Here is a 12,874-nt window from a genome sequence, read left to right as displayed (position 1 = left end):
TCTTTGCTACAGTCTGGAGTTCAGTTGTGATCCCACGAGATCTTCAGGCTTCACCTGGAGGTTGGCTACCCTAGGTCTGGCAGCACCCTTTGGGTGACTTGATGCCACCTGACTGGCATGACTAACTAGGTCTGGCTCCTTGCTCCTGTTCAACAGCAGCCTTTCTATGACAGCCAGTGTGGCTCAGCAATGGCCAACTCCAGGTTGGAAAATTCCTGGAGAATTGAGGGGTGGAGTCTGGAGAGGGTGAGTTTGAGGAGGGATGGGACCTCAGACAGGTACAATGCCATAGACTCCACCCTCCAAACCAGCCATTTCATCCTGAGGAATCACTGCTGCCAATATCCAGGTGAAGTCTGGAGATCACTCAGAATTACAACTGCTCTCCATATGGCAGAGATTAGTTCCTCTTGAGGTGGGGGGGGGAATGAATGCCTTCACTCAGGTGGGTGGGAAGACAGCAAGGTCGGGGGGGGGGCACTCACTCAGAGCCTCTTTCTAGAGCCCATTATATTTTTCTTCACAATGGGCCTTATTCCTACTATTTACCATAGTTTTGAAACAGTATCCCAGAACAAAACATAAGACTAAATGTTACGGGGAGGGGGGCCTGTATAACTAGTGGATAATTTACCAAAAAGATGACTATACAACAGGGGTGGCCAATGGTAGCTCTCCAGATGTTTTTTGCCTACAACTCCCATCAGCCCCAGCCATTGGCCATCGTTGGCCACCCCTGCTATACAAGCATTCATAAAAGTTTTATACAGAAGAAAATGGGAAGAGATGTAATCCACCTAAGAACAAGAATATTATAAAATTATCAGTTGTCAACACAAATCTAATAATACTTGGATAGCTTTGCAATGTGTGAATCTTCACAAGAGTCGTATGACAGCTGTTTAAAATAATTTGTTTAGTCCAAAATTGCAAGAAAAATGCATTTGGTTTCCAATGAAAATGAACAAGAAGAAAAGTAGCATGCAATGAAAAAACGTTGAGGGGTGGGGGGAGGAAAGAAGGTGTGTTTGGTTCATTTTATTAGCACATTTATTTTAGTCAGTCAAGAGACTAGAATGTTTACTTGTGATTTATTTCTTTACTAAGTAACCTTTCCTCTAAAGTATAAATTTTCATCAGCCTTTAAAGATGACCCACTCAGTAAAGTCCTGTGATTTTTGCAGTGCTACAGCAGAAAAATAATATCTTAGTTTCCTAACCATGAGGAAGAGAAGAACTGGAAGATGAAGGTCAATGTGAGGAAAAAGATTTTCAGCAGCTTTCTTAATTCATACAATGCCTGAGTCATGCAGATAGGATGATGATCTCCACTAAACAGGCCACCTACCTGCCACAACTGCATCATCTGGCTTCCAATTCTGGGTGAGAGGAGACTGGGTAGATGCAGAAGCCATCAACTGCCCACCTATTGTACTACTTCCCAAACCATCAATGTCTGAAAGGAAAAACAACAGGAGCACAAGGTTAATCTGGAGATAAGAAAAGCCATCTAAAACCTGAGTCCCAAGTGTGTGTTTTACAGTATCTCATTACTTGGCTATTTGGAGCTAAATATGTGAAACACCTTCACTTTAAAATATTGTGTGTGAAGCAGTATACAATATGAAAGTTCTCTTTGTGGTATTTGATCTCTGCTATTTCACACATGGAAGAAATTACTTCATGCTGCAAAGCACAGTGTGAGCAACATGACTGAATTCTGTGATGGCTCAGGCAAAGCACCAAACCAAAGAAGCTCTAGAAGTTCAGTTATTACTCTGTTTTGAAACACAGGATCTTCATTTTATCAGTTAAAGCTGATGATGGTTCTGAAAAGGATTCAAGGAGAGAGAGAGAGAGAGAAAGAGAATGTAAACATATGTTCTCAGGCCAATTCATATGTCCACATGTTGCCCAGGCAGGTTTTGGACAGACATGTTTGGACACACAGTTCCCTACTGGCAAATTAATTCTCAGATGTTTGGGGTCTGGATTCAGACTGTGATTGCAGCTCATAAGGACAGGGGACTTAAACTTTCTTCCTCAATGATGTTTTCCCAACCTGACTCCATTCTGGGGAAGAGCTACTTGCCCACTGGAGAAACTATCATTCCATGTAAGTTCCCACAATGGGGAAATAACAGCTCATTGAGACCACTTCAGGTCAGGAAAATGGTGGAGGAGGACAGCTTAATCCACTTCTACTCACATGCTGCAGCCCTGATCTGTTAGCCGCCCTGAGCCTGCCTAGGTGGAGAGGGCGGGGTATAAATAAAAGTTTATTATTATTATTATTATTATTATTATTATTATTATTATTATTATTATTATTATTATTATTATTATTATTATTATTATTTCACTTAGGAAGAAAGTCAAAGGGCAACTAAGATGATTAAGAGGTTGGAGCACCCTTCCTATGAGAAAAGACTGAAGATTCTAGGATTTTTCAGTTTAGAAAAGAGACGACTAAGGGGGAAAATGATAAAGGTTTATAAAATTATGCATGGGATGGAGAGAGTTGACAAAGAGAAATTTTTCTCCTTTTCCCAAAATACTCGAACTTGAGGACATCCAATGTTCTGCTGCTGGACAGTAGGTTCAGGACAGACAAAAGGAAATACTACTTTACACAGAGTGATTAAAATGTGGAATTCACTACCAGAGGATATAGTGATGGCCACAGGAATAAACAGCTCTAAAAGGACTTTCGATAGATTAATCGATGATAGGTCTATCAATGGCTATTAACCGAGGCAACTGAGGGAAACCTCTATATTCAGAAGCACCAATCCTCTCAATCCCAGAGTCAGGGGGAACTCTTGGCTTCTATGCCCTGTTGTTGGCCCTCCAGAGGAACTGGTTGGCCACTGTGTGAGACAGGATGCTAGACTAGATGGACTACTAATCTGTTCCAGCAGGGCTCTTGTGTTCTTATGTACTTATTTGCACAAGGTCTAGAAGAAATAATACTCCAAACCAGAGAGGGGAAGTAACCACTAGGGATGTGCACTAGTAGGCTGGCACTGGGTTCTGCTGCTGGGAACTAGTAAACTGCGCTGGTTTTGCTGTCCTTGTAGAAATGCCCCCCCTTACTTCAGAGATTCTCAGATCCAATTTAGTCCTTTTGGGTTTTGGGGCTGCCACAGTGGCACTGGTACTGCTGGGCACATTGCACTGTTTCTCCTGCTGGCCTTGAAAATATGTCCCCTCTCCACATCTCACTTTCTACTGCAGAGATTCTGAGAAAATTTGCTGAGCTTGTTGTATGCCTGCCTTGCTGTTTTCCCCCATTGGAAACAATGGCGAAGTGGGGGCACCCCCTTTGGGTGCCCATAGAATTCGGCCCCCTGGTCCAATCTTTTTGAAACTTGGGGGTTCTTTTGGGGAGCAACTCCAGCAGTGACATGGCAAATTTGGTGCCTCTATCTCAAACTCTCCCCTCCAGTCCACTGAATATTCCATAGGAGATTTGCCATTGAGTATAATTGCCCCAAAGGGTATAATTGACCCCAAAGGGATCCCCGAATTTTACCCAAATTCCAATACAATACCAATATCGGAATTCAAATACTGAATTTCTAAGGGTCCCAAAACTCCGAATGGAAATACTGATTTTTTTTTTCTTTCACATCCCTAGTAACCACTCCAACTCAAATGTGGAAAATCTCTCCAAAATCACTCTCTACATTACTTTTTATTTTGCCATCAAGTTGCAACTGATTTATATAGGGTTTTCACAAAGCAAGAGGCATTCAGAGGTGATTGCTAGTGCCTGCCTCTGTGTAATGCTCCTGTTATTCCGGGGGGGGGGGGGTGCGCGTCTCCTATTTAAATATTAATCAGGCCTCACTGTGCTTAGCTTCTGAGTTCTGACAAGATAAGGCTCTTCTGGGCTCTCCAGGTCAGGGTACATCACTTTTAGTTCACATTAAAGATTATGCAAAACAATCCAGCATAAGATAAAGTAAGGTGGGGTCAGAAATTAGGGCCTTTTGGTATGATGACCAAACAAAGCACACTACGGCCTTGCCATGTGCCAATTGTCAACTGAAGAGTAACACTCTAAGTTCCCTGATACAAGGAGGATGTAATTTCAATATTTTTTCTGAAAGGAAAACACTGATGATATTTGTTTCTAATGTTTTTGGTACTATCAGAATGCATTTAGCTGATGTTACACGTTTATTTCTGCATTATCTCTATATTTAGATGACAATTATAATACTGACCAGTTAGCATGGTAATGAGAGGAAGGCTGTGTTCTTCAGGACTTCCCCAGTATCCAGCCTCTCCAAGAAGATTTCTCTCAAGTACTTGATGGTAAAGTTCTTCAACCCAAGCTTGAGAAAATATCATCAATACTCCACTGGACTGGACCTGCTTCATAAACTCCTTCTATAAAATGAAAGACCACATCAGTTAGGAAGTACAGGTAAGATCAGGAGGCAAAAAAAAATCAATTTCTTTGTCCCCTCACATATATTGTGTGTGCAGAGGTACGGTAAGTATCTCACTCCCAACACAATTAATGAAAGAATTGCTACACATAAGTTCTCAAAACATTTATAAATGAAAAATCTCAAACCCTTGCAGGCATTTAACTAATTAGTCAAATAAATCCCAAAAGCTTTAATTAATATTAAATCATGTAGCAACTGAAACAAGCTTGATCCAGATGGTATCCTATTTGGTAACAGGAAAAAAAATTTTTTTATGAGAAATATTGCATTACATTTTTCCTGTTACCAAAGCAGTTAAGTCCTGTTGTGAATATTCTGTCTTCACATCTCTCCCAATTATAAAACTGTGTGCTATATAATTAACACACCAGAAATATTAGCACAATTATAACAACCACTTTAAATTTTTAATACATAGAATCAATTTAGACATCATGGCCAAATCTTAGTTTGTGATGGGCACAACCTGACTTGTTGCTGTGCCTGCATGCTGTTTTCGTTTCTCCCCCTCCCCCTAGACACTCAGCAGGGTTGAAGACAGAAGTCATGATGTCCAAATGTGGATGCCTCCATTAACTGAGGTGACTTTTCCTCCAGGTAACTGCAATTCCTAACAAGGATTAAACTGTGTAAGAATCCCAGCTATTGGGACAGGGAAAACCCTCACCCAAACTCAGACTTGATGAGTCACTGGAGTTAGTCAATCTCAGCATGATACATGAGGAAAGGAAGAAGAAAGAAGAGGAGAGAGTGTTCAAGCATGCCAACTAACCAAGCTTGTGTTGATCATGGATAAAAATGAGATTTGTTCATTGCCTGTGGCTTGATCTATACATAATCTTTCACCTCTCTCTTGCTGAGAAAGGAGGAAACATCTGCATTAATTTTCATTTTTAAATCTGTATCCCCATCAGTCTTGCAGACCAGCTTTATAAGGCCTGCTATGAAATTTCTGCTATGAATATGTCAAGCATATCTGAAAGCCAATCCTTAACTCGGTTACAACGATTTAAGCCTGTGGTTCTAAAGCACAAGTAAGTGATTTTCAGATCAACAGAGAAGTAGAAAAAAAGGTAAGAGAAGTCCAGATGTGATATGTTCATGGGTGGAATTCTAGCAGGAGCACCTCTGCATATTAGGCCACACACCCCTAATGTAGCCAATCCTCCAAGAGCTTTTTAAAAAGAGCCCTGTAAACTCTTGGAGGATTGGTGTAAAAGGAGCTCCCGCTAGAATTCCACCTTTGGATACGTTCATCATAATAAACCATGACTTCAGGCACGCTGGACAGCAAAATTTTCTTCTGCGTTCTATATCCACTTACTATTAACACAGGGCACTGGGCAGGCTTCTTTCGGTAGTAATCTGCATTGGACAGCTTCAGATTAAGCAGAAGAGTGTAGTGAGAAACCATGTAGAGACTGTCTGCATTCATCAGTGTCTGGAAGCTGAAGCCAGTATTCCCTTCAAATCCTGAAGAGTGCATCATACCTGACAAACAGAGATGTAACAACCACTGTGCACTAGATATCTGGTTGGGCAGCCTCATCCTGAGCTGGCCACAACACCATGGGATATGCTGATATAACTCCAGGATACCCCAGCACAATGCTTAGTTGGTTTCCTAAACACTAACAGCTCCTGGCCTCAGGATTGTCCTGTAAGTCAATCAAGTGTACTACTTTTCCATAATGGCTCGTTACAACTGGTAAATTGTAACCTACTTTACTGTAACATGAAATTGTTTTTCACAGCCCACTACATACAGACTGCCCAGTTTTGGATGGAAAAAAGAGCTGACACTGGCAATAAAATAATCCGTGTAGTGTAATGACAGACTAGCAGTCAAACAATGTTGTTACATGTAATATCTGGGGTTCCCTCAACCTGACTTTGAAGGACAGACATTAGGTTCAAGAAAATTTATTTCCCAAGCATGAGGAGCTCCAATTTAGATTGGAAACATTTTCATGATTTAAAAAGCCCTTGGGGAGTGTTATTTACCCAGTTTGGTGTAGTTCTTAACTAGAGCCAGCTTGGTGTAGTAGTTAAGTGCATGGACTTTTATCTGGGAAAACTGGGTTTGATTCCCCACTCCTCCACTTGCAGCTGCTGAAATGGCCTTGGGTTAGCCCTAGCTCTCATAGGAGTTGTCCTTAGAAAGGCAGCTGCTGTTAGAGCTCTCTCAGCCCCACCTACCTCACAGAGTGTCTGTTGTGAGGGGGGAAGGTAAAGGAAATTGTGATTGCTCTGAGATTCAGAGTATAGGGCGGGATATAGGGAGGCTGCACACATACTGATGAACTGCATGTGCGGCCTTCCAACAGAATAAACAGCACTCCTCAGGGGTTGCTTCAGTCTGGGAAAATTGTGAAGGGAAGAAGGCTGCACATCAGTTAGAATGCTAATTTTTTTCATTCAGCAAAAAATTATGCTTATATTTAAGGAGATGCTCTGTAATGGATATCCCCCCCCCTCAAAAAAAAAAGATACTCAGAGAATTCATGTAACACTAACTGTTAAACAAACCACCATCTCACCAACCTGAACAAAAAGTTGAAGAAAAGTTCTGAAGGGCCAAATCCACCTCTTTGACACTAGGAAGAGCTATAAGTTGAGGAAGAAGAGTTTCAAGGGACTGGATAAGCAACCTGGCACTATGCTGATCTGCTTCCTGGTTCTTCAGCAGTTTCAAAGAAAGAGCAGCAGTTCGTAAAGATTTGTGACCTGGACAGTCTCTTGGGGTCTGCTCTTCATCAGCCAATGAACAGTTGTCTGAGCCCATGTCTGAAACATCTGACCTCCCAGAATCTTTCTCTGCTGCCATGGAATACTGGTCACATGAATCAAATTCAGTCCTAGAAAGATCCTGGTCATCAACACTGAAATTACTCTCGCTGTACCTGGATCCACAGGAACGTGCCCTGCAATCAACTGAAAGAAAATTAGTTATATCTGGATAAACAACCATATGGCTTCTTTGAACAACATCTGGCTGGTCAATAGTTTCTGATTCCGGCTCATTATAATGAATCTCTTTACCCACTTGTCCACCTGGTGATTGCAGTGAATTTTTACGAATTTCAGAATTATCTTCTGGAGTAGTCTGACCCAAATCACCCTCCAAAGTAGTCTGTCCAGTATCTGTGGTAACACTAATGCTAATGTCAGGACTTTTTTCATTGCCTGCATCCCATGGAGTATGTTCCGATGACAGAATACGTCTTTGCCACCTAAAATCCGCATCATTGATCTCCATGGAATCTCTGCTTGTTTCAGCCCCATCCTTTAATTCTTCCAAGCGTCGGAGAAGCAGATGGATCTGTTCCTCATCCAGGCCTTTCCCTTGACTTAATTCATCTAAAGTTCCAAGGAGGGCACATACGCAAGACACTGAGGCATAGCATGCTTCAATGCCACCTTTGATGCAAGCTTCAGTCATTCCATCTAGGATGCTAGGATATAAAAGCACACAACCCACTCTTTATTCTTTTTATTGTATCATCGCTTGTATATCAAAGAATAAACAAATCCTTTTTCAAAGAGAAGTAAAAGACAAGTATAAGCTTTTTTAAAAAAATGAGCTGGAATTTGATGACATCGGTGTTTAGTGTTGAGATGAGCCTGGCCTTTATTCAACAGAGCAGTACTTTCTGCCTCCTGTACTTAAGATTTCAGCTCACATTCTGCCCTTGCTCTACCGATTGACCTCAGAGACTGTTGGAGAACCATAGCTCCAACCTGGTCCTGACAACGTTAGGAAGCCAGCAATATGTACTATGTAGATCCCTGCTCTTTTGAAACCTGTAGACAGTGTTAAGAATGGTGCATCATCATAACCTCTGACACAGTTCCAGAAAAAAAAACTTACTGAATTTGGAATCCAGATTTCACCTGCTTCTTCAGTGTAAGTTCAGATGATGTATCTTTGGCACCTACTTATCCAATCCAATTTATATTGGATGAGCTTTGGGATGTGGAGCCCAAAGATGTGGACAAGATCCTTGGAGCAGGTGAGGCCTACCACCGGTGCTCTTGATCCTTGACCTTCTTGGCTGACAAAGCTGCCAGAGAGGGGCTGGCTAAGAGGGTAAAGGGAGTTTCCTTGATGGCGGGAATTATACCAGCCATGTTCAAGGAGACAGTGATTAGACCTGTTCTGAAAACACCCTCCTTATGCCCTATTTATTGTTTCAATTCATAGATCACCCTACCCCTTAATACACACTGCTCCAACCTTTGTTCTTGGGCAAAATGCTTGGGCAGTGGTTGCTTCTCAGTTCCAGGGGCTCTTGGAAGAGCCTGATTTCAGTCTGCCTTCAGGCCAGAATCTAGAACAGAGATGATTTTGGTTGTCTTGGTTGATGACCCTACTGAGAGCTAGACAGGAAATATGACCCTGCTAGTTCTGCTGGGACTCTCAGCAGCCTCCAATATTATGAACCATAGAACCTACTGTGCTGTCTCTCAGGACAGAATGGGGGGCACTGGGTTATGGTGTATCTGGGGAGTTGCTCTGGGGTGGTGTTGGAAGATTCCTGCTGTGCTATGGCCAAAGGCCTGTGGGCTTAATCTTTCCCATCTAATGTTGAGGATGCTGTTGATATTCTGAACCAGTGCTTGAAGTCAGTAATGGGCTGGATGAGGGCTAGCAAGCTGAAACTTAATCCTCACAAGACAGAGTTGCTCTGGGTTGGTAGACTGGGGACTTCAGATCTTTCATATCTTGGATGGGGTTATACTCCTCTTGAAAACCCAGCCTTGCAGCTTGAAATGCTACCCAACAAAGCAGTCACCTTAGAAAACCAGCTGGCTTCTGTGATTTGGAGTGCTTGTGCCCAGCTTTGGCTTGTGCATTGGTTGTACCTGTTCCTGGGTCAGGCAGATCTAGTTTCAATGATCCATGCCTTACTTACATCTAGACAGGGCTACTGCAATATGCTCTGCTTGGGGCTACTCATGAAGAATTTTTTGGAGGCTGCAGTTAGTGCAGAATACTGTGGCTGGATTGCTGGTAGGGGGTAGTTCATGAGAGAATGTGACCCCAATATTACAACAATGACACTAGCTACTGACCCACACCCAAGCCAGATTTAAGGTATTGTTTTTGACCTTCAAAGTCTTACATGGCTTGGGACGAGAGTATCTGAAGGACCATCTTCTCCCATATGTTCCTGCATGGGAATTAAGTTCAGAGGGAGAGGTCCTCCTGACTGTCCCATCCATCAGAGAAGTTTATTTGCTGGGTACACGAGAGAGGGCCTTTTCAAGTGGCAGCTTCATAACTGCAGAACAACCTCTCCAGGGCAGTGTGCCTGGCCCCCTCACTTCCAATCTTTAGGAGGCAGCTGAAGACAATTTTATTTAGGACCACATTTTTAAAAATTTACTAGCAGTCCTGAATTGTGATTTTAAATTATGGTTGTTATGTTTTTAAAGTATTTTATTTTATCTATGTTTTAAATTACCTTGAGCTCAGAATAAGCTTGTGTTATTCAAGTTAAGCATATTGTGTATTGCACAATATTTTGTTGAGAGCTTTTATTGTATTTTGGTTATCTATTCCTTAAATGAAGAAGAAAGTTAAATGTATGGAAATTGTGGCTAAGTAAATTCCACTGCATCCATACATAATCAAGGAAAACCTACTTGGTGGAAAATTCCAGCATGCAATTAAAATACAGAAATGGAACATACAGCTTGAGAAGATCCAGATGAGACTTTCTTTTTGAAATTGATCTTTTTCTGGATTCTGGTTCAGAGAAGCAGGGGCCTGCCAAATCACACAGCCGTTGAGGACTCCCAAGCATCTAAACAGAATGCAAATTGATATGAGATAAAACAGAAACTGTATGCAACTGTATGCAACTCCAACAAATGCATAACTGGGATTGTCTTGAATGTTTAAGTGGGCTAATTTTTCTGAGGACACACAGATATAAACTACCACCATGCCTTCTGAGGCAAAGGAGATTTTGAGAGGCTTTAGATTTTGACTTGGATCGTATGCAGTATTAGCAGAGCTGCTTTCCTGCCTCCCACTGCAGGAAGGGGGCCATAGGATCAAGTGGGGGCTGTAGCGGAGGGGGAGAAATCAGTGAAAATTGGTCTTGTCAATTTCTGTAAGCAGAAGTGGCAATTGCAAGAAAAAAGGGAATTTAGGATCTGAGCCTTGATTACAAAATAAAGTAGGTCTTGAGTAAATTTTTCAAATTTTCTGCTGACCTTGAATTAAACCCAATCAGTTGGAATCAATCCACATGTTCAATCAAACAGGACTCATATTACAGTAAACTCCTTGGTTATACACATTCTACAGGTTCAAAAACTGTGCTAGGCTGGATTTATGAAGAGTGCTATTTAGACTTTTCAAAAGACATCAGCTTTAGTCCATGGCACAGCTCTAGGAAAAGCACTGCATGATGCCTCTAGTATATAGTCATCGTAAATATCAAAATATTCTTTCAAAAGTGGTGATACCACAAAATGCAATGGATAGTCCTCCATTATCAAAGAGGAGATACTGGGAGTAGTACAACCTTTGTCAAGTCTGACCATGTATCTATAATTACCTGGACAGACCTGAATATTGCTAGTGGGATAAATAATCAATTGGATGCATGTGCTTCTGGAAACTATAAGCAGTCACAAAGACATATGAGAAAGAAATATATATTTTTCTGCTAGTATTTTCATATGTCAATACCATGTTGTAAAGTAGTTGCAAGGAGAATTATTAGTTTTCCATTTTCACATTTACACTCATGGTGGATGGCAATTTGTCAAAATAGCAGCACAAAACACTTGCCAACTTTGAGAGTTTCAATTCTGATCATGGCTGTTAAATACTTATATGGGGAAAATAAATTAAGAATCTTGTGGAAGAAAATTATCTTAAGATACATGTAAAACAAAGACAGATGAAACCACATAAATTATTCCATAACATAGGAAAATCATAAGGCAGTTTTCATTTAGAAGATATTTATGCCTTCAAAATTCTGGCTGAAATGCATTTATGCTCAGAGTGGACTGAGTGCTATTCCTGGATCGCGTTTAATTGCTGAGCTGCAGCTTCCTACTTTTGAAGGTCTTCAAAATTCAGTATGTAAAATACAAAGGATTCCATGAAGACAGAAGCATCCACAGCAGTAATCATGGTGCAAAAGGAAACGTGGGGAAAATGTGCAAGTGCTTTCAGATTTATTTTCAAATATTTTTAAAATTAAGTAATTAATACACATAACATAAAGTAAGCAACTAGCAGTACACTAATCATTCCTTTAAAGTAACTTGCAGTTACTAACTACATAAATGTATTAAAGAACCTTAGGTATTGCTTTGTGTGATAACCTGACTGTAGCAACTAACTCCATCCATTTGGTTTAATATTTATCAGTTTAGTAGGTTAAGTTAGGCACCATCACATATGCTCCTAGACTGGTCTAATTTATTCCATCATCTAATCTGGTCTAATTTGGTCCATCCTTGTAAATGGTTTGCAGGCTTCAGCTAGGCAGCTACCTGTTTATTAACTGGAGCGTACTAAACCCATGTTAGCCTTCTTTCATGGCCTGACTTTATAGGGCTGAGTTCAATTCAAGGTGCAGGTTACAAAGCACCAATGCCATGCAAGGCCCAGGCTCTTCATCTCTTGAATTTGGCTGAAGAGGAACTGCTCCATATTACTGCTTATGGTAAAACATTGTGAGGCATATTGCAGGGAAGGGATACCATAGTGGTGAAATCTGAACTTTGAAACAAGCTGCCCAGGGAAGGCCATTAGACATCCTCATTGTTAGAACTCAAACAACTGCTTCACTTCTCAAGTAGTTGTTTATTAACTACTGAAATGAATGTTGCTGTTGATTTCTTGCTTGTTATTTGTATTCAGTTTAATTTTAGAAATGTGGCTTTGAATAAATAGCAATAACCATGAATAACTTGCAATTAAATTAATTTATGAATAAACATCAAACCCCTGTTTTCATTCATTCAAGAAAGATTAAACTACGTACACAGACTCTCTCAAGTTAGTTGTCTTAGATTTTCCTTGCTGCATATGAACATATGAAGCTGCCTTATAGTGAATCAGACCTTCGGTCCATGAAAGTCAGTCTTGTCTACTCAGACTGGCAGCAATTCTCCAGTGTCTCAAGCTGAGGTTTTTCACGCCTATTTGTCTGGACCCTTTTTAGTTGGAGATGCCGGGGATTGAACCTGGGACCTTCTGCTTACCAAGCAAATGCTCTATCACTGAGCCACCGTCTTGTGAGACCTGACATTTCGCAAGCAACTGTGACTGGCATCCTCAGAGGTATAACCCAGAAAAAGAGTTTTCTGGGTTATACCTCTGAGGATGCCAGTCACAGTTGCTGGCAAAATATCAGGTCTCACAATGCCAAGATCAC

At 41.1% G+C, this 12,874-nt stretch overlaps 1 protein-coding gene across 1 annotated transcript in view; it reads right to left on the bottom strand.

Annotated features, from left to right (window-relative positions):
* The window catches only part of ARFGEF3 (ARFGEF family member 3), a 152,763-nt gene that overhangs the window by 47,125 nt on the left and 92,764 nt on the right, over positions 1 to 12,874 (bottom strand). The window contains exons 11-15 of the mRNA XM_060240126.1: positions 10,161 to 10,273; positions 7,008 to 7,918; positions 5,788 to 5,954; positions 4,233 to 4,398; positions 1,349 to 1,456 (exon numbers count right to left, since the gene is read on the bottom strand). Of these exons, the coding sequence (XP_060096109.1) occupies positions 1,349 to 1,456; positions 4,233 to 4,398; positions 5,788 to 5,954; positions 7,008 to 7,918; positions 10,161 to 10,273 (1,465 nt within the window). The remainder of the gene's footprint in view (positions 1 to 1,348; positions 1,457 to 4,232; positions 4,399 to 5,787; positions 5,955 to 7,007; positions 7,919 to 10,160; positions 10,274 to 12,874) is intronic.

This window comes from Heteronotia binoei, chromosome 1 (genome assembly GCF_032191835.1).
Source record: "Heteronotia binoei isolate CCM8104 ecotype False Entrance Well chromosome 1, APGP_CSIRO_Hbin_v1, whole genome shotgun sequence".
Classification (NCBI taxonomy): Eukaryota; Metazoa; Chordata; class Lepidosauria; order Squamata; family Gekkonidae; genus Heteronotia; species Heteronotia binoei.
Note: the sequence above shows the minus strand (reverse complement) of the source record. Positions and strands in the feature narration are given on the sequence as shown.